At 35.4% G+C, this 21,611-nt stretch overlaps 1 protein-coding gene across 6 annotated transcripts in view; it reads left to right on the forward strand.

Moving 5' to 3' along the window:
• RAP1GDS1 (RAP1, GTP-GDP dissociation stimulator 1) overlaps positions 1–21,611 on the forward strand; it is a 172,957-nt gene that overhangs the window by 127,831 nt on the left and 23,515 nt on the right. For all 6 annotated transcript variants that reach the window (XM_011932961.1, XM_011932979.1, XM_011932987.1 and 3 more), the window contains 4 exons: positions 10,657–10,782; positions 18,563–18,706; positions 19,181–19,312; positions 20,460–20,594. In XM_011932961.1, the coding sequence (XP_011788351.1) occupies positions 10,657–10,782; positions 18,563–18,706; positions 19,181–19,312; positions 20,460–20,594 (537 nt within the window). The remainder of the gene's footprint in view (positions 1–10,656; positions 10,783–18,562; positions 18,707–19,180; positions 19,313–20,459; positions 20,595–21,611) is intronic.

The raw sequence follows: 21,611 nt of genomic DNA on the forward strand, positions 1-21,611 counted from the left end.
CTCGTGAGAAGAAAGTTGTTGTTTGTTACCCCAAACAGTCATCATCCACCTCTCAAATGAGAGTCAAGGAAAAGTATTAGTCATTATTACCTCCTTTTGTGAAAAGAACATAACAAGAACTGTGGCAGTGGAAGACGGTGGGCTTTGAGTTTAGTCATAGGAGTTACAGGAGTCTTTTAAAACTTTAAAAAACTCATTCCATGTAGTATGTCCATATAAGAAGTCTTATATTTTACAGTAAAAGAAGATCTTGGATCTGTATCAAACCTTACTCAGTTTTACAACACCCCTATGAAGTAACTTGGGCCTAATCCTTATAGTTAACCCAACCCTGTGATTTATTTAGTAATACTGATTTAGGATCATACATACAGTTGAGAACTTCTTTGAGAAGAAAATTCATTTATCTAAGTTATGAACACATGAATATCAAAGTATTTTAGAGTTCTAAGACAACTTACATATTTGAAACCCAAATACTTCAATGTGTAAATATTGGTATAACTCTTGCTGTGTTTAAGACGTTATAATAATATAAATACAAAATACTAACATTTCTCCAAAAATGCCTTGCATAAACCCAGATTCCAAATTGCTCACATTAGGGCAATAGTTTTCAAACTTTTTGACTATGGCCCATAAGAAGAAATACATCTTCATATCACCACTTACTGTATTACACACCTGAAACTAAATAATACTTATTATCCTTAACATATTCAGTGTACTCATCCTAAACTGCTCACATGACTTGTTAGTGGATCTCTGTCTGGCATTTGAAAAAGACAGCATTATAGGATTTCTATTATTCATAAATCATTTGGAAAGCAGTTTTTTGTATTAGAGAAAAATAATTCTTGATGTACATTCTTTTTAAAAGAGAACTTGAATTCTCAACACAAAGCATCTTTAAGTGATAGTTCAGATAGTTTCATGTCTGATTTTAGTATCTATAGCTATTTTTACTATGTACATAATAGGCTTAGCTTGTCTTACAAGTTTAATCAAAACGTTTGGGTTTTTTTTTGGTTTTTTTTTTTGTTTTTTTTGAGACAGAGTCTCACTCTGTTGTCCAGGCTGGAGTGCAGTGGCGAGATCTCGACTCACTGCAAGCTCTGCCTCCCGGGTTCATGCCATTCTCCTGCCTCAGCCTCCCGAGTAGCTGGGACTACAGGTGCCCACCACCATGCCTGGCTAATTTTTTGTATTTTTAGTAGAGACGGGGTTTCACCGTGGTCTCGATCTCCTGACCTCGGGGTCCGCCTACCTCGGCCTCCCAAAGTGCTGGGATTACAAGGCATGAGCCACTGCGCCCAGCCTCAACTTTTAAAGTAATTAGGCAATTAAAAATTTTAATGGATGTAACAAATTCTCAGTGATTATTTGCTTTGCTGAGTATTTATAAAAGTTTTTCTTAGATAATAAATATATACTTGCTAACTGATATATTAAACTTTCCATAATGTATAGCATGCCAGCCTGTGCTTTCTCACTGAGCAGTGTTTTTACTGAGCCCTGTGAACTCCAGAGATACCTGCCAAAGTATTGTTGGAAGAGTCAAAGGCGAGGAATGGTTTAATATTTAATCCAATCATTTTATCCTTTGGGAAAAAAGTGAAAGGTTTTTCAAAATCTAAAACCCCAGAAATAAGCAGAAGTATTTGCCCTGTAACTGTTGGTCAACTCTGTTAACTAACCCTTTTTAAAACATAAATACTCTTTAGGATAGCCAAAGTTATCAACCGTCCACCTCTTACACTTTCCAGTCTTAGGCTTCTTTTGGGTATCTCAATGGATAGTGCTTGGCACATATTATTAAATGAATAATAATATGAATGACTAGATCAATACTGTGATATCAGCAACATTTGGGAAATGGGAGTGTATTAATCCGTTTGCATTACCGTAAAGGAATGCCCAAGAGTAGGTAATTTATAAAGAAAAGAGGTTTAATTGGCTCATGGTTCTGCAGGGTGTACACTAAGTGTGGTGCCTGCATCTGCTTCTGGTGAGGGACTCAAGAAGCTTATAATCATGGCAGAAGGTGAAGGGGGAGCAGGCTTGTTACATGGTGAGGCAGGGAGCGAGAGAGAGAAAGGAGAGGTCACAGACTCTTAAACAACCAGATCTCACATGAACTAACTCGCTTATCACCAAGGGGATGGTACTAACCATTCATGAGGGACCTGCCCCCATGATCGAATTACCTCCTACCTGGCCTCACCTCCAATATTGGAAATTACATTTCAACATGAGATTTGGAAGGGACGAACAGCCAAACCATGTCAGGGAGTTTTAATTGGACAGATAAATAAGGAAAAATAATTTGAGGATAAAAGCAGAGCACTGTATACTGAGGGAGCCCTGACCTGGTAGGAGAGAGAAGAGGTAAGTAAAGAGTTGCAAAGACAACCTTGTTTACCTTGCTGATTTCTCTGGTATACAGGGAAAACATGCCATTGAAAAACTGCTTCCAAACACTTTGATACGAGTTGCTGTGTTAAGATGCCAGGTTTGTTTGAGAGGCTGCATAGACCACCTCTATTCAGCCTAGTCTCCCCCAATCTATGTTGAAAGATAATTATGCACCCAGTTTAGGTTCACACTCTAATTTCAGTTGTTACTGCCCTACACCCCATTTGAAGGAAGCAAAGATAAAAGAAAAATAAGTTTATCTAAGACTTCTCAAGTTTATATCATGAGTCTGTTATGCCCATGTAATAACTAGGTTATATACATCAACACGTGAGTGGAACATGTATGCCCCAGAATAATGTTTCCCCTTTCAGAGTGAGCTTTCTTGCCTGTTAACAAGTACTGTATTTTTATTGACTCATGTAAATATCAAGTGTTTAAAATTCATGTCACATACTTCTGAATGTGACATAGTACTAAATGCTACAGTTACTTTTTGTCAGTGTTTTTAATAAAAGTGTTAAATAACAAATTTGTGTACTTTTGCTGACTAGTGATGAAATGTAGTAGCTTAAAGATGAAATGGAAATAATTTAACAAGTGCAGTCTATTTCAGAGTTGGGACAGAAAGGAAAATACAACTCTGCTTTATTAAGCTTCATGAATTTTATAGGATTAAAGATGTTTTCATTTTTTCCATGATAATGAAAAAAGATTGTTTTCCTCCTCATTGTTATTTTATGCACACATAATGTTAAAGAGAAATTGGCCTTTAACCCAACACTCTTTAATATAACCATGGAATTTTTTTTTGTTCTCTTCGAGTCCCAATTAATGTGTGTACATAATTTTTTATACTTAAAATCATAGCATGAATATGGTTTTAAAGTATGCATTCTTATTTAACATGGAATAAACAGAATGAGACTTCGCCTCTTTTAAAACTTTAGTTGGAAACTAACTAAAACTCTACGGTAAAGAGATTTCTTCTTAAAGGCTTTAGACCTCAAGGATTGGGAGCCCAAGGCAGGAAGACTGATTGCAGCAGGAATTTCAAGACCAGCCTGCGTAATACAGTGAGACCTCCCCCCGACCCATTCCCTAAAAACAAAAAGCAAACAAACAAGAACAACCTCAAGGAAAGGGAATAACAAAGAAAAGCAGGAGAGAGGATTGTGCAAGAACATCTTGGGACCTGGGAAGAAAGGCAATAACTTACATAGCAAACCTTTGACATCTAAATCCTGGATAAGAAACCAAGAATTAACCCAGTTTGCATTTCACAATCTTCAAAGGGCTTGGGAATTGGTGGCATCAAGATTTCTAGACCCTCTTTCCCCTTCACACCTTGTGATGACTACCCCTTGCCTATCCAAGGAGAATACTATGCTTCTTGTCAGGATAGAAGAAAAAGAGAGGGTTTCTTGATGGGGGAAAATTGAAAGTAAAAGGTACCACAGTACCAATCCATAAACAGGTTAAGCGAAATCTGAATGCTGAGAACCACAGTTTTATTGCCCTATTTGTCTCTCAGAACATAGACTTAAAGTTCTTTATATTGAGGGTTCTCTACAAAAGGCCAGCAGATTACCCTGTAGGGAATCTTGCAGTCAACAAGACTACTCATACTCATAGCTCCTAATCATTTTTTTAATTTTATTATTAATTTTTTAGTTCCTAACTTCATCAGTGGCAGACAGCTCAAGAGGTGAGGGCAACCTCTAACATGGAAAATAGAGAAAAGCAACAGTACACTTCTTAAGAACAGAAAAGAGCTTGAGCATTAAGAACAGTTGCTAAAATGAAAGACAAAAACTGGAGAAATATTTGTAAAAGTAAAGCAAAAAAAAAAAAAACAACAACAACAAGAAAAAAAATATGAGAGGATCAGACCAAGAGTATTAGAAAAGTTAACAGAAGGAAACTGCCAAATAACTCAAGTATCACAGAACTGAAATACAAAATTTCCTACATTGCAAGTATCTGTCAAATAAATGTCCTAATGAATGAAAATACACCCAGACCATAGCACATCAATGTGAACTTTTACAATGCTGAGGACAGAACATCTTACAAGCTTCTAGAGAGGATGGGGGAAGTAAAGTTGAATGCAAAAGATAATTCCGTGAAGAAGCTTCTAGAGAGGATGAGGGAAGTAAAGTTGAATGAAAAAGATCATGATTCCGTGGACATGTTTCTAGAGAGGATGGGGGAAATAAAGTTGAATACAAAAGATCATGAGTCCGTGGACATATGTCTCAAAACAACATTGGCAGCCAGAAGAAAATGCAATATTGCCCTCAAAATTTTCAGGGAAGCCAGATCAATTAGGCAAGAAAGAAAGAAAGGGTGTCAAAGTTGGAAAAGAAGAAGTCAAATTGTTCCTGCAAACATAATCTTATATCAAGAAAAACCTATAGACTCCACCAAAAACCTCTTAGAACCAAAAAATGAATTCAGTAATGTTGCAGGATACGAAATCAGCATACAAAAATCAATAGCATTTCTACACACAGTAAACTAGCTGAGAGATCAAGAAGGCAATCCTATTACAATAGCTATAAAACATAGGAATAAACTTAACCGAAGAGGTGAAAGACCTACAAGGAAAACTACAAAACACTGATGAGGGAAACTGAAGAGAATACCAACAAGTGGAAGAACATCCCATGCTTCTGGATTGGAAGAGTTAATATTGTTAAAATGGTCATACTACTGAAAGCAACCTACAGATTCAATGCAATCCCTGTCAAAATCCCAATGATTTTTTTTTTTTTTGGTAGAAATAGAAAAAAAAAAGGAACTTAAAGTTTTCATGGAACCACATGTAAAACCCAAACTATAAAACTAGTAGACAAAAACATAAGAGAAATGCTTCAGGACATTGGTCTAAGAAATGTTTATGAGTAAGACTTCAGAGCACAGGCAATGTAAGCAAAAATAGGATCGTATCAAATGAAAAAGCTTTTGCAAAGCAGAGAAAACAACAGAGTGAGAAGAGAGGCTACAGAATGGGAGAAAATATTTGCAAATTATTCATCCAACTGGGGATTTATTCCAGAATATCCAAGGGACTCAGACATCTCAACAGCGGGGTCTCACTCTGTCTCACAGGCTAGAGTGCAGTGGCCACCTTAGCCTCCCAAGTAGCTGGGACTACAGGCATGCACCACCATGCTCCATTTGTTTTTGTATATTTTGTAGAGGCAGGGTTTTTACCATGCTTCCCAGGCTGGTCTCAAACTCCTGGGCTCAAGCAGTCCACCTGCCTCAGTCTCCCAAAGTGCTGGGACTATAAGCATGAACCACTGTGTCTGCCCCAATCCCGTTTTTAAAATGGGCAAATTATCTGAACAGATACATCTCAAAAGAAGACATACAAATGACTAACCAATGTATGACAAAATGTTCAGTATCACTAATCGTCAGGGAAATGCAAATCAAAACAATGACATATTATCTCACCTCAGGATGGCTATTATTAAAAAGACAAAAATTAACAAATCTTGGTGAGAATGTGGAGAAAAAAGAACTCGTACACTGTGAGAATGTCAACTAGTAGAGCCACTTAGGAAGGTTTCTCAAAAACCATAAATAGGCCAGATGTGGTGGCTCACACCTGTAATCTCAACACTTTGGGAGGCAGAGGCAGGAGGATCACATGATGCCAGGAGTTTGAGACTAGCCTGGGTGACATAGGGAAACTATCTCCACAAAAAGTTTAAAAATTAGCCCGGCATGGTGGCACAGGCGTATAATCCCAGCTACTTGGGAATGTGGGGTGGGAGGATCGCTTCAGCACAGGATGTTGAGTAAGGTTGCAGTGAGCTATGATCACACCACTGCACTCCAGCTTGGGTAACAGAGCAAGACTCCATCTCAGTTTTAAAAAAACACAAATAGAACTACTATATGATCCAGCTGTCTCCTTACTGGGTATTTATCAAAAGGGAAGAAAGTCAGTATATTGAAGAAACATTACACACCTGTGTTTATTGCAGCACTGTTCACAATAGATATGGGATCAACCTAGGTGTCTAAAAACATGAACAGGTGAAATGTGGCATATATACACACAATGGAATACTATTCAGCCACCAAAAAGAATGAAATTCCGTTTTTCTGTTTTTTGTTTTTTGTTTTTTTTTTTTGCAACGACATGGATGGAACTGGAAAACATTATGTTAAGTGAAATAAACTAGGAAAGTTAAACACTGTATGTTCTCACACATGTGGAAGCTTAAAGTTTTTCATAGAAGTTAAAAAAAAAAACAAGATACTAGAGGTTGAGAAAGGTAGAGGGAAGAGGAATAATAGGGAAAGATTAGATACAAAAGATACAAAATTACAGCTAGATAGGAGGAGTAAGCTTTAGTGTTCTGTACCACTGTAGGATAACTACAGTTAACAATAATATATTACATAGTTTCAAATAGCTAGGAGGAGAATATTGAATGTTCCCAACACAAAAGTACGAGATGATGAATATGCTAATTACCCTGATCTGCTTACTATTCATTATATGTAACATCACAGTGTACCCCATATACAATTATTATTTGTGAAATAAACTTTTTTAATTTTTTGAGGGAAAATGACTTCCAATATAGAATCCTATACTCCGTCATACTATCAGTCAAGTGTGAGATTATAATAAGGATATTGTCACACATGAACATCTCAGAAAATTTATTTCTTAAATACTTTTCCTCTGGAAGCCACTGGAAGTTCAGTTCCACCAAAACAAGGGATTTAAATGAAGAAAAACTACATAGGAACTGAAAACGAAATCCAACAGGAATCCCAAGTATTACAGTGATGTTATTGTCCCAAGTGGCATGTTTTTAAGGAGCAACCAGTCCAGGTTGGGTTAGGTCAAACAACTGATGGGATGGTGCTTGGGAGAGTTCTTACAGGAAGTGAAATTTATTAATGTCTAAAGTGAATGTATTAAGAGAAGATGAGACAACTGATGGAGTGTTGGGAGGTACATTAATAATAAGCACCTAGAAAACTACACAAATGAGAAAACATTATTCCAGGAAGAATGAATTAGTGTATTGCTGAAACACAACTAGTGATATAAACAAAATTGCATATAATTAGAAAGATGGAGAGTATGATGAACACAGGAAAGAAAGAAAACTAATCTTCATCTTTCATAGTAGAAATTTGATGAGAAATATCAATTTTTAGCAGTATAAGTATGTAATTTAGATATATGTAAGTAAACAGTATGAATTAGCTAAAAGAGCTCTATGTATTTGTGAGGAAGAATAAATGGAGGAGAGGAAACTGGAGTCTGCTGGTAATAATAATATTAGGCCAACTCTTTAAATTCATAGAGTTTTAATAAAAACCTTAGTAAAAGAGGCTTCTTGCCAAAGGCCTGTTGAGGATCCGTGGCACTTAATTGATAAATATAATGTCCAAATTATACTTCATGCTGTCTTTTCACTCTATTCACCTGCAGGTTAAGTACAGATTTTGTTCTATAATTCCTGTATTAATAATGGTGCATAATTTCCTTGTGCTGGCAAACAGAGCCTGAATTACATAGCAACAATGATTCGGTTTCCTTTTATTAAATGTTTGGAGGAAAAGAATGTGGATTAGAAGGAATAGAGTGCCAACACTATTCTTTTAAAGAAGAGTAAAAACATGTAACTAGATGAATAATGATGTCTCTATACTTTACCTATGATTTTATGTTTTTGAAATTCATCTCACTTGGACAATTCTCTGAAGCAGAGGAATAACCAACAGAGTTCCAGGGATAAATCATCTCTACTTATTTTTTATTTTATTTTTTTCTTTTGGGGACAGAGTCTCACTGTGTCACCCAGACTGGAGTGCAGTGGCATGATCTCTGCTCACTCACCTCTGCCTCTCAGGTTTAAGTGATTGTTGTGCCTTAGCCTCCTGAGTAGCTAGGACTATAGGTGCATGCCAGCACACCTGGCTAGTTTTTGCATTTTTAGTGGAGACGGAGTTTTGCCATCTTGGCCAGGCTGATCTCGAACTCCTGGGCTCAAGGGATCTGCCCATCCCAGACTCCAAAAGTGTTGGGATTGCAGGGACAAGCCGCCATGCCCGGCCTCATCTCTAAATGAAACCTCCTCTTTGGGTGGAGTGTGCTGACATTTGCTGAATATGATCTCTGAGAGTTTCAGCATCTTATCGGAAAAGACACCCTACCCTTACTTTTCCCCCCTCCCTTGGCATGTGAAGTAAGAGCTAAAGCCGTAGTGTTTTATGGCATTAAAGAATCATACTTAAAGTCTTGGAGTGGATTTTTATCATTTTGGAATAGATCCATTGACATGTGCACCAAAGCAGTGTAATAAAATGTTGATCAAAACTATATTTAACCATATTAATGGGTGTTTCACCTCTTTAAAAATTGAATTTGCAATATATTTTACTTGATAGTAACACAAGAGATTTACCAGAAACTAGCAAGTGGAGTGTAACCCTTGTAATTCATTTACGTGTTCATTTAGTTACTCAAAAATAACTTCATTTTGGACACCTGCTTTATACCAGGGACTATCCTGTGCACTGTTTCTGGTGGTTGAAGCAGTATGTACTGTCCCTGCCCTCAAGGAGCTTATAGTTTAGTGTGTAAGATGGACATTTATTTTTAAAATAGTTTGCAAATAAACTACCATATAATTACAATTTATGATAATTGCTATTATGAGAAAGTAATAGAGTAAGGTAAGGGACTGATTTAAATTAGAAGCATCAACTCTAGGTGGGAAGGATCATTTTCAGACAATATTTTCAAAATGTCTACCTCCCACATGCACGTTATACAGTAGCTTTCTCACGACGCTGCTGGAGGGTGCTGCCACCAAAACAAAACAAATGAAAGAGAAAAGGCATAGATAACAGGGTATCTAATACAGGAAGGAGAGAAGTGATCCATCAAGATAATGATAAAGAGAACCCAGGATGCCAGCTGTGCCACCAGAGAGACCAGTATATATTAGATTAGGTCAGAATTCACTGAAAGAAATTTCTAGAAAAATTAATAGGATAATGCAGCCAAAGACATTGAGAGGAGAATTGGAGAGAAATGGAATGGATTTGGGTTGGATTTTGGAGGTAGATTAGTGGACCTTGGTGATTGATTAGGTGTGGAAGTTGAGTGATAAATGAGCTATGACTGCTAGATTCCTGCCTGTTCAGATAGACGTAGTGTTCATATACTGAGTTGAGGAACACTGGAGGAAGATTTCAGAGTATGTCGAAAGCCCCTTTTTGGTATTGAGTTTAGAATGCTAGAGAGATGACTCAAGTAGAGATGTCAAATGGGCAGTTAAATAAATAGCCTGATATCCAGAAGAGGGTTGTGAATATTTATGTTGTATAAATATCAACACAGAGATGCTGTTTGATGCCGTGGAAGAGAATTAGATAGCCTCAGGTGAGAATAAGGACTGAGAAGGTAAAGCAAAGGACGAATCCTAAGGAACTGGAATTTATAGAGGTCTTGTGGAGAAGGAGGAACAATTATTAAGAGATTGCTGAGTGTAGAGGCAGGTAGGCCAAAACTAGTAGATTTAGGAATGCATATGAGTTGAGAGAGTAGAGGCAGTGTATATAGACAATGTTGTCAGAAACTTGTTTGTAAAAGTGAAAATGAGATTGAATGGTAGTTAATAGAGGTTGATTGGGGGAGGATGTTTGTTTTAAATATATTTTATGTGAGAAATACCAAAGTATATATAAATGCTGATCAGTGGTGAGGCTCTAGGAGAGTTTGGAGATGCTGAGAGGCAGGAAGGAATGAAACTCCAATTACTCATGCAGAATTAGTCTTCAATAGTAGATACGTCAGGACCAGGGTAGAAAACATGGCACTTTAATGATACTAAAGATAAGTCACCTTTAATTCATCCATATAGAATATAATGTTATGAGAAATTTTTCGTCTTTGACTAAAATCCTTAAAACTGTGAATTTATGACTTAGTAATTTTATTGTTGCTGTGATTACCTATATGTTATGCTAGAGGACCTTTTTTTATAGCCCAAATGTAATTAGGTCAGAACATTTTCTCTAAAGCCTTAGACATTTTTCTTTTTCAGGGACATTAAAAATGGATTTGATTGTTCCTATATTGGAAGAGTATTTGTATTTATCAGTAATGGTACAAAATGACCAAGTATTGAAAGTAATAGAAAGCAGTTTCTGGGCTTAATTTGATTTAAGTTTTTCTTTTTTATTTTACAGAGTCAAGTAAAGAACAGTTTGCCAGTACAAACATTGCTGAAGAGCTAGTAAAACTCTTCAAGAAACAAATAGAACATGATAAGAGAGAAATGATTTTTGAAGTTCTTGCTCCATTGGCAGAAAATGGTGAGAAAAATAAATGCACCTTTGGATTTTCGATCATGTATACTTTAAATTTTTTTCCTAATATTATTTGATTGCCAGCCATTTGACTCAAAACCATTCTTTATTAGTGATATGTTTTATTTTGCATATCTCTAACTTTAGCTATGTTATCTACTCCATAACTATATCTACATTGGCCAAAGCAACTTTCCAGGTTCCTTTGATTTGAAAATCTTAGAAAAGATACTTCTGTAGCTAACACATTCTTGTGCCATTCTGGAAAAGGCAGCTGCAAGGCTGACCTCTACTTCTATACACTTGTAAAGCAAAGGGGATAAAAGTTAGAGTCTCAGGCCTGCCAACAGCGAAGATACTGGTTAATCACTCTCTTCTTTGGGCACAAAAATCTTAAGAGATGCATCGCAGAAATAAGAATGAATCAGAGGAAACAAACCATTCCATATTAGTAATTTTTCAAATATAATGTCTAGCACATACTCAAAGAGGATCAGATATTAATACATGAGACAAAACATTATAAGCAAGAATAGGCAGCAAATCTTCAGATACTGGAATTATTAAACACTGATTCAAAACAGGTGTACTTACTGTGTTCAAAGAAGTAAAAGCAAGCTTAAATAATTTAGAAGGAAACTGAAAACTATTTTTAAAAAGTGACGTAGCAGATTTAAGAATGAAATAAATGGAAATTTCTGAATTGAAAAATACAACCAAAATTAAGAATCCAGTGGGGGGTTTAATAGCAGATTTAATAGATACTGTTGAATTAAAGAACCAGTGAAGTGGAAAATGGGTTGGAAAGAAATCCAATATGAACTAAAAGGAAAAAAGAACCTATTGACATAAAAGAGAATAAGAAGTCAGAGGATAAAGTAAGACCTTCTCATATGCATTTTTTGGAGTCCCAAAAGGAGACTAGAGAAGGTGGGGAGGGGAGTGTTCAGAGGCAGTATTTGAAGAAATTTTGGCAGAGAATTTATTAGAAATTATGAAAAATGCAAAGATCCAAGAAGCCCTTTAAACCCAAAATACAATAAACAAAAAGAAATCCACATCTAGATGCCTCATACTGAAAATGTAGAAAACCAATGACCAAAATCATTATCTTCAAAGTAACAACAGTTTGTCTGACAGCTACCTTCTCAACAGCAACAATGGAAGCCAGATGTTATAAATGTGGTTTGTCAGAAGGAAAATGATACAGATGCAGGGGAGAATAAAGACCAAAAAAACCAGTAAATATGTAGGTAAATCTTACGAACATTGAATATATTTGAAAAATAACTTACTGTGAAGTTTACAATGTACATTTATATGATTTAAAATATGCCACAAACTGAGCATATAAATCAGAAGAGAGGTAAAAGGAGTTAGAGTCCTAAGACACTTGTGTTATCTGGAAGACTCTGGTTATTTAGTCACTTCAACTTTTAAGGTGACTACTAAAGTAATTTTTAAAAATCATGTATAACTACCGAACAAACTGAACAAATGGAAGGGACTTTAAGAAAGATTTTTTAATACCCTAGCAATGCAAAACAAGAAAAAAGAAGAAAGAAAAAGAAACATGAATTATAGAGGACAAATAGAGCTTAAAAATGCAGTTTTAAAACACGGGTATTTCAGTAATTATGTTAAATGTGGCCTAAATGCTCTAATTAAAAGACCATTTGTCACTTGTTTTAAAATAAACAGTTATACTACTTAAGCAATACTTATTAAATAGGAGATTTAAAAGATTGAGAATAATAGGATGGAAAAAATGTACCACTGAAACCTAAAGAAGGCTGGGGTAGTTATATTAATATCAAATTAAATAGATTTTAAGATGAAAAGACTTGCTAGAGATAAAGAGGGTGACTTTAGTAATAAAAGGTCCAATTTACCTAGGAAAAAAATGACCATGATACATTATCCCAAAACATACGAAGCAAAAACATTCAGAACTGTGAAGAGAAATAGACAAATCCACAAAAATTGTGAGAAATTTTAATACCTCTTTCAATAATTTATAGAATAAGATAGAAGAATAAGGTTATAGAAAATTTGAAAATGATTAAGACAATTGATTTAATGGACTTATTTTAGAACACTTCAACTACAGAGTTCTTTCAAGTACATATGAAACATTTAAGAACATGTATACTTGTCACGAAAGAAAGAAATTTCAAAAGATTGCTATCATGAAAAGTATTTCTTTGACCTAAGTGAGTTGTCTAGTAACTAATGATAAAAAGAAAACCAGGAAATCTCTGTATGTTTATATAGTAGGAAATATACTTCCAATACCTCAGAGGTCAAAAAAGAATTGTAATGGAAATTAGAAATTTTTCTAGTAGTGAAAATGAAAATAGTCTATCTCAAATCTTACGTGATACAAGTAAAGCCCTATTCAGAGGGAAATATTTTACTCAAAATGCTTTTATTAGAAAAGGAAAAGAACTAAAATCAATGAGCTCAGTATTCATCTCAGGAATTTAGGGGAAAGAAAATATAAACCCAAAAACCCAAAAGGTAATTTTTCAATCCTCACCTCCCAATTTGTGTGAATATGCTCATAGTAGTCTCTGATAATCTTTTGTATTTCTGTGGTAGCAGCTATAATGTCACCTTGATTGTTTCTATTGTGCTTATTTGAATCTTCTCTTTTTTTTTGTTAATATAGCTAGTAGTCTATTAATTTTGTTAATGTGCACTTGTACTCCCTAAATCTACAAAAAAAAAATTTTTTTAAGTAGTTAACTGGAATAAAATACAACAATGTTGACAAAATCCACAAGTAATATATATTCTTTTAAAAAGCAGAAGAAAAGATAGGGAATCAACCTAAGTGTCCCATCAGTGGATGAGTGGATAAAGAAAATGGGGTGTGTATACACACACACACATACCATGGAATACTACTCAGCTATAAAAAAGAATGAAATAATGTCTTTTGCAGCAACTTAAATGGAACTGGAGGGCATTAATTCTAAGTGAAGTAACCAAATGTCACCTATTCTCACAAGTGGGAGCTATGCTCTAGGTACACAAAGGCATACAGAGTGGTAGAATGGACTTTGGAGACAGAAGGATGGAGGGAGTGAGATGAGGGGGTGAGGAGTAAAAAACTACCTATTGGGTACAGTGTACACTATTCAATGACGGGTGCCCTAAAAATCCTAGACTTTGCCACTATACGATTCATCCATGTAACCAAAAACCACTTGTACCACTAAAGCTATTGAAATTTTAAAAAATAATAATAATAAGCAGAAGGAAGGAAATGTAAAGAGCTGAAATAAAATGGAAAACATACAGTGCAACACAAATATATAATTGCTACAGTTGAGTCTAAAAAGATATTGGAATTGATAAACCCTAGTGAGATTCATAATGAAAAGAGAGAAAGCATAATTAACCAAAATTAAGAATGCAAGAGGAGGAGACCTTACCACAGGTCTTACAGCTATTAAGAGGATATTATGAACAATTTGATGGCCATATATATGTGTATGTATGTGTGTGTGTATATATATACACCAATTGTTGAGGGTGTGGAACAGTGGGAGTGTAAATTGGTACAATTGGGAAGTAGTATCTATTGAAGCTGAAGCAATAGATCCAGCAATTCTACTCTTAGAAGTATACCCAGAAGCTTGTGCACATGTACACTAGGAGCTGTTAACAGGAATGTTCAGAGCAGCATTATTTATAATGAAAAATTGGAAACAACCAATATCCATTAACAGTGGAATGAATAAATCATAGGATATTAATATAATGGAAGAATATAGAGTTATGAAAAGGAATGAAGACAGCTATAACTATTACTGTAGATGAATCTCATAATGTTGAAAGGAAAAAGCCAACACTGAAAAATACACATTGTATGATTCAATTTATATAAAGTAAAAAAAAAAGTAAAACTAAACTGTAGTTTTTAGGAATGATTGTTTACTTGGTAAAATGATGAAAGTATAGAAGTGATTACCATAATAATCAAGATGATTTGAGATGAATGAAGGAAGGGGTTTGTTATCAGAAACAGAAATGCAGAGATAGGCTTCCTGAGTTGTTGGTAATGAATTTCTTGATCTAGGTGATAGATCCATGGTTATTTGCTTTCTAATAATATATTAAATTTAACTTGCATATTTTATGCACTTCTCTGCATTTGTGGTTTTCTTCCACTCTTTAAAAAAAGTTTTAAAATACCTATATATGATGCATATGTGATACATACATGTGTACATTCATACATATGTGTGTAAACAGTGGTGATGAAGATACATGTCCTTGGACAGAATGGGTTTGGTAAATGTGCTGGGCTGTCTGCTTTGGCAGAATGTGTTGCTAATCCTATTTAGGGTAGTTTAAGCCTTCCATATATTTGTTTTCAAGTATTTGATTTCAGTCAAATTATGAGAAGAGATCATCTGTAAACTTTAACATTGACACATTTAGGCTCAGTGTGATGGCTTATACCTGTAATTCCAGCACTTTCAGAGGCCAAGGCAGGAGGATTGCTTGACCCCAGGAGTTCAAGACCAGCCTGGGCAACATAGCAAGACCCTGTCTCAAAAAAAATAATTAATTAAAATTTTAAAACTACAATATTGACACATTTAAAATTTCTTAAATGTCTTAGGTCCTATGTTTTAGGGAGAAATTGGTTTTTCATCTCATTGGTGTTTTGGCAAAGTGAAAACTTTATTGTGACCTTCAGTCACTTTTATGCCATAAAATTACCTGTAACTTTCCTTGCAGTATTTCAAAATAACAATATGTTTATTATTGTTTTCCCCTGTGCCTTCACATCTGTTTTATAATTGCACAATGGATAGAATGATACCATTGAAGGCATGTTTTTGGACTAATTTTTTGCATGTATCCTTGATTTTCTCAGTACACAAAGGAGAGTGATTTCAGCATTAGAAGTAGGAATTTGTGTAGTTCAAGGTTTTTAGTATTTTTAAGGTTTTTTCATCATAGTTTTTAATTCTAGTCACCACACATCTCTAGCCCTAGCATTCTGTAACCAAGGAAACGCCCTACTTTTAGCATGGCACGGTGCAAGTATACCTTTTAAAGAAATATTCCAGGTTGAATACTCTGTGTATTCTGAGATAATATTCAAAAGAAGATCAGTGATCCTAGTGATTCAAAAACGCCAAATTTTAACACATTAAAATTGCCTGAAAGTCTTAAGTATTTATTTTTAAAAGTCTTTATTTTTCCTAAATGATAAGCTGAAGCTGTCATTGCCATATATGGATGCATATACAGCTTAGGGAAACCAATGACTAAAATAAAATCCAACTAAAAAAATAAAATTTAAATTTAAAAATTTCTGGCCAGGTACAGTGGCTCATGCCTGTAATCCTAGCACTTTGAGAGACCAAGGCAGGAAGACTGCTTGAGACCAGGAGTTCAAGCCCAGCCTAGGCAACAGAGACCAAGTCTCTAGAAAAAATAAAATTTCTGGCCAGGTACAGTGGCTCATGCCTGTAATCCTAGCACTTTGAGAGACCAAGGCAGGAAGACTGCTTGAGACCAGGAGTTCAAGCCCAGCCTAGGCAACATAGCGAGACCCTTTCTCTACAAAAAAGTTTAAAAATTAGCCAGGCATGGTGGCATGCACTTTCAGTCCCAGCTACACAGAAGGCTGAGATAGGAGTATTGCTTGAGGCCAGGAATTCAAGGATGCAGTGAGCTATGATCACACCACTGCACTGCAGCCCGGGCAACAGAGCAAGATGCTGTCTCTTAAACAAAAACTTTGTGTTGCAAATGTATTTTTCAGGTCAGTTGATTAACATTTATCTTAAGGCGTATCAAGTACACTCAAAGCATTTAGATAGGCCAGTTTAGGTTAAAATACAAAGATGAGTAAGGTATATCTATGCAGGGAACCAGCCCCCAATATTTCAATGTAGGTTCTTTCTGTTTTCCCTAAGTGTTGGCCCATCTGAGAAATAAAGAGAAGGAGTACAAAGAGAGGAATTTTACAGCTGGGCCTCCACATCACATATCGGTAGGTCCGTGATGTCCCCTGACCCACAAAATCAGCAAGTTTTTATTAGGGATTTCAAAAGGGGAAGGGGTATACAGGGAGTAGGTCACAAAGATCACATGCTTTAAAGGGCAGTAAAGATCACAAGGCAAAGGGCAAAATTAGAATTACTGATGAGGGTCTATGTTCAGCTGTGCACGTATTGTGTCTTGATAAATGTCTTAAACAACAGAAAACAGGGTTCGAGAGCAGAGAACTGGTCTGACCTCAGAGAACTGGTCTGACCTCAGATTTACCAGGGCAGGATCTTTTCCCCACCCTAATAAGACTAAGGGTACTGCAGGAGACCAGGGCATAGTTCAGTCCTTATCTCAACTGCATAAGACAGACACTCCCAGAGTGGCCGTTTATAGACCTCCCCCCAGGAATGCAATTCCTTCCCCAGGGTATTAATTATGAATATTCCTTGCTGGGAAAAGAATTCAGCGATATCTCTCCTACTTGCACATCCATTTATAGGCGCTCTGCAAGAAGAAAAATATGGCTCTATTCTGCCCGACCCCGCAGGCAGTCAGACCTTTGGTTGTCTTCCCTTGATCCCCAAAATCTCTGTTATTCTGTTCGTTTACAAGGTGCACTGATTTCATATTGTTCAAACACCCATGTTTTACAATCAGATTTCATCTTGTTCAAACACACATGTTCTACAATTGATTTGTACAATAGTGGTCCTGAGGTGATGTACATTCTCAGCTTACGAAGATAACAGGATTAAGAGATTAAAGTAAAAACAGGCATAAGAAGTTATAAGAATATTATTTGGGAACTGATAAATGTCCATGAACTCTTCACAATTTATGTTTTTCTGCCACGGCTCCAGCCAGTCCTCTATTCAGGGTCCCTGACATCCTGCAACATATATCTGCTCAGGAGATAGATGGAGACAGATATGGATGCAAATATAAGCTCTTCAATGAAATAAGTGTTATAATGAAAGAATACTTAAAGATATTAGAAGTATAATAAAAAGTTTTGATGTGAGGGTGGAGTTTCCTGTGAAGATCAGTTTTAAAAATATAATTGGGATGTAAATTCTGTCTCTGAAATACCTTATGCTATGTTTAGCCATCAGAAAGGTTCAAAGTTATTTTCTTTTAACTTTTATTATGAACATTTTGAAACGTATTCAGAAATAGCATTTAGTAAACCACCATGTATCCATCGCCCAAAAGCTTTAAATCAAAGAAAACCTGAAGCCCTTTTTAAAAACATGACTTTATTTATTTATTTGTGTTTATAGACAGGGTCTCACTCTGTTGTCCAGACTGGAGTGCAGTGGCACAGTCATAGCTTACTCTAACCTTGAACTCCTGGCCTCAAGCAATCTTCCCACCGTGGCCTCCCAAAGCGCTGGGATTACAAGCATGAGCCACCATGCCCAGCCCTATTTTGTAGTATTTTATAGCTTGCCCTTTAAACATGAGCATAATATCTAGAGTAATAGTGGAGTGACACTAGTTGCCTTCAGAGCTGAGTATCAGTTTGTTTAAATGCTGCAAGACATTGTGAAAAATGTGACAATTTCAAATGGAAACATGAAATACAGTTTTTTGTATGTTTAAACTGAACTGTCAAGGTAGTTTACTTTGAAGATTTGAGTTTCAAAAATGTATTATCTAAATCATGCATTTTCTTAGTTTCTTATAATTCTTTATAATGGATTGCTTATACCAGAGCTCCTGTTTTATCTCAAAGTTTGATTATTTTGTTCATATTGTTCTTCAGATGCTATTAAACTACAGCTGGTTGAAGCAGGCCTGGTAGAGTGTCTACTAGAGATTGTTCAGCAAAAAGTGGATAGTGACAAAGAAGATGATATTACTGAGCTCAAAACTGGTTCAGATCTCATGGTTTTATTACTTCTTGGAGGTGAGCTATAATTTATGCCAGCCAAAGAATGTTCTTGTCAGATTTTTTTTTAATTTATTGTCTCTTCTGTAAATACTACCCTAGGCATTTTCTCATATTCCTATCTCACCTGCTGTTGAGGTGATGATTTTGACATCTTCAACATGTCATTGATAGAACCAGACATAACGAACCCGAAAAAGAAGTGCCTTCACCATCTTCCAACATTTGAAGAGCTGTCCCATAGAAGAGATAGCTTTGACACCAAGGGACTAAAGAAAAGCTAGATGGCTCCCTAGGACTTGGACTAGAAAAATTCTAAACTCTATTGTCTAGTATCTATTAAAAGTTTATTATAAAAAGAATCATTACTTTTCCCATTATGAATGCAATAGTTTGTGAAGTATGAGTTTCCCAGTTGGATATTCACCTAAGAATATGAATTTGTTACTCGTATTTTTCTCTTGCTTAACTATTTATTTCATTTACCTCCAGATGAATCCATGCAGAAGTTATTTGAAGGCGGAAAAGGCAGTGTATTTCAAAGGGTACTCTCTTGGATTCCATCAAATAACCACCAGCTACAGCTTGCTGGAGCATTGGCAATTGCAAATTTTGCCAGAAATGGTAAGCGTATTCGTTCCTCCTTTGTTAGTCAAATACTCTGTATTTGTTTATTTTTGCTTTGCTGTCACATATACTAAAACTGGAACAGTTTAGAAGTTGTGTAATATGTGTATATGCTGCTAACTTTTCAGAAATCTGAAATACTTATAGTGACATTCCTAACAAATTATATATTTTATGCAATTCAACTAAATTCTAATAGTTTAAAGATCATGAAGTGCTTCTTTTGAATACTTGGCACTTCAGAGCTTAGTAAGTTTGAATCCCATTCTAGTATACATCTGCTTTCTTTTGCCTAGTGATTTTATTTTGGATCTAATTATCTGAGTATTCATTCTAGGATTATTGTGCCTCAACTTATACTTTTATGCCCATAAAACTTAAGTATGAATAATCCCTTGGCTTTGTGTAGAATGTTTAATTTAGTTTAATAATATTTTAGGGGGCACCAGACTTCTATGTTATGAAATCTGGCACTACTAAAAAACTCAAATACAGTCTAGAAACTCATTCTTATGTTCCTCATGAAATATACTATGTCTAGGAAATACAGTTTATTTTTCTTTTTAGTTTAATCATCTTCCAATACGAACTGTTGGTATATATTATAATGGCTGACTTACTCTATTTTTACTCCTCCTTTTTGGGAGTGACTCCCTAATAATGGAGGTAAGAGTGCCATAATATGGATAATTGTTGAAACTAGATATGGAGTAAATAGTGGTTCATTATAATATTCTCTCTGCTTTGTAAATGTTTGAAAAATAATTTAGGTATCAGCCATGATAGCAAAAGGTAGAGTACTATCACTATAACATTGGGAGAACACAAGCATACATCACAATAAATGAAAAATATTGGACATTCTAACCATGTGTTTCTACTTCTGATATATTATCTGGCTCTAAACTGAAGACTTTTCTGGTAATTTTTCTGATTTTTGAAATTTTATCTAGTTTAAGAATTTTTATAATACTTCTCACTCAGTGAACAGAAAAACCTATAAATCTGATGGGAGAAAGATTTGGAATTCATTTTATTGTATACCTCCATTTTCCCTAATGTAGATAATAGCCAGACATCAGTATTATAAAATATTTATAGATATTTTAAAGAGGAAGAAAAAGATGTGTGGGTTTTTTTTCAGATGGAAATTGTATTCATATGGTAGACAATGGAATTGTAGAAAAACTTATGGATTTACTGGACAGACATGTAGAAGATGGAAATGTAACAGTACAGCATGCAGCACTAAGTGCCCTCAGAAACCTGGCCATTCCAGGTAAGACTTAAGAATAGAAGGCAGCTATGTAAAAAATAAAATCCATCATTTGGGGAAGCTATTTACTGTATGTGATTTGTGAACCTGCTCTGATGAAGAAAATTAAAAAGAAAAAATAGTCTTCACATTGTTCACATTTTTTCATGCTAATAAGTGGAGATCATATGTTAAATAAGTTTTGTGAGACTGTACAAGAATAATCTCTGCCTTCATTCAGATATCCTGTTACCTTTTGTGAATTCTTAGATTTTCATCATGTTGTGTAGTTAAGCTTTTTTACGGTTTTTTGTTTTTGTTTTTTTGAGATGGGGGTCTCACTCTGTCAGCCAGGCTAGAGTGACGCAATCCTGGCTCACCACAGCCTCTACCTTCTGGGCTCAAGTTATCCTCCCATCTCAGCCTCCTGAGTAACAGGGACTGCAGGCATGTGCCACCATGCCCAGCTGATTTGTTATTTTTTGTAGAAGCAGGATCTCACTATGTTGCTTAGGCTGGTCTTGAACTCCTGGGCTCAAGGAGTCCACCCACCTTGGCCTCCCAAAGTGCTGGGATTACAGGTGAGAGCTACCGCACCAGGCCTTAAGTATCTTTACTTGAGGTAGAATAATGACATCAATTAACAGAGTCCCCTCAAGAATGACTTTCAGTTGTTGGTGGTGTTTTCCCATAAGCAGACATACAATATTTTAAAATAGCCTTAATGTGCCTTTGGAAGTCATGAAATCACATTATTATGGAAAATACAACAAAAGATAGTTAAAACTATTATTCTACTTTCTAAAAATAAATTTCTGGTTAGATGAAATAGTACAATTACATGATGATCCAATCCATTTGAATTCGTTTAGTTTATATAGGATAGTAACATTTATTAATGTCTATAACATTTATATTAACACAGTTGGATCAAAAACAGAATTGTGCTTTATTGTTGTAAGAGGGTAATTGTGTAAGTAAATGTTTCGGATTGGATTTAAAACGTCATACTATCATAAAAATTATGATATTGTCTGTTAT

Source organism: Colobus angolensis, unplaced genomic scaffold, assembly GCF_000951035.1.
Source record: "Colobus angolensis palliatus isolate OR3802 unplaced genomic scaffold, Cang.pa_1.0 Scaffold123, whole genome shotgun sequence".
Lineage (NCBI taxonomy): Eukaryota > Metazoa > Chordata > Mammalia > Primates > Cercopithecidae > Colobus > Colobus angolensis.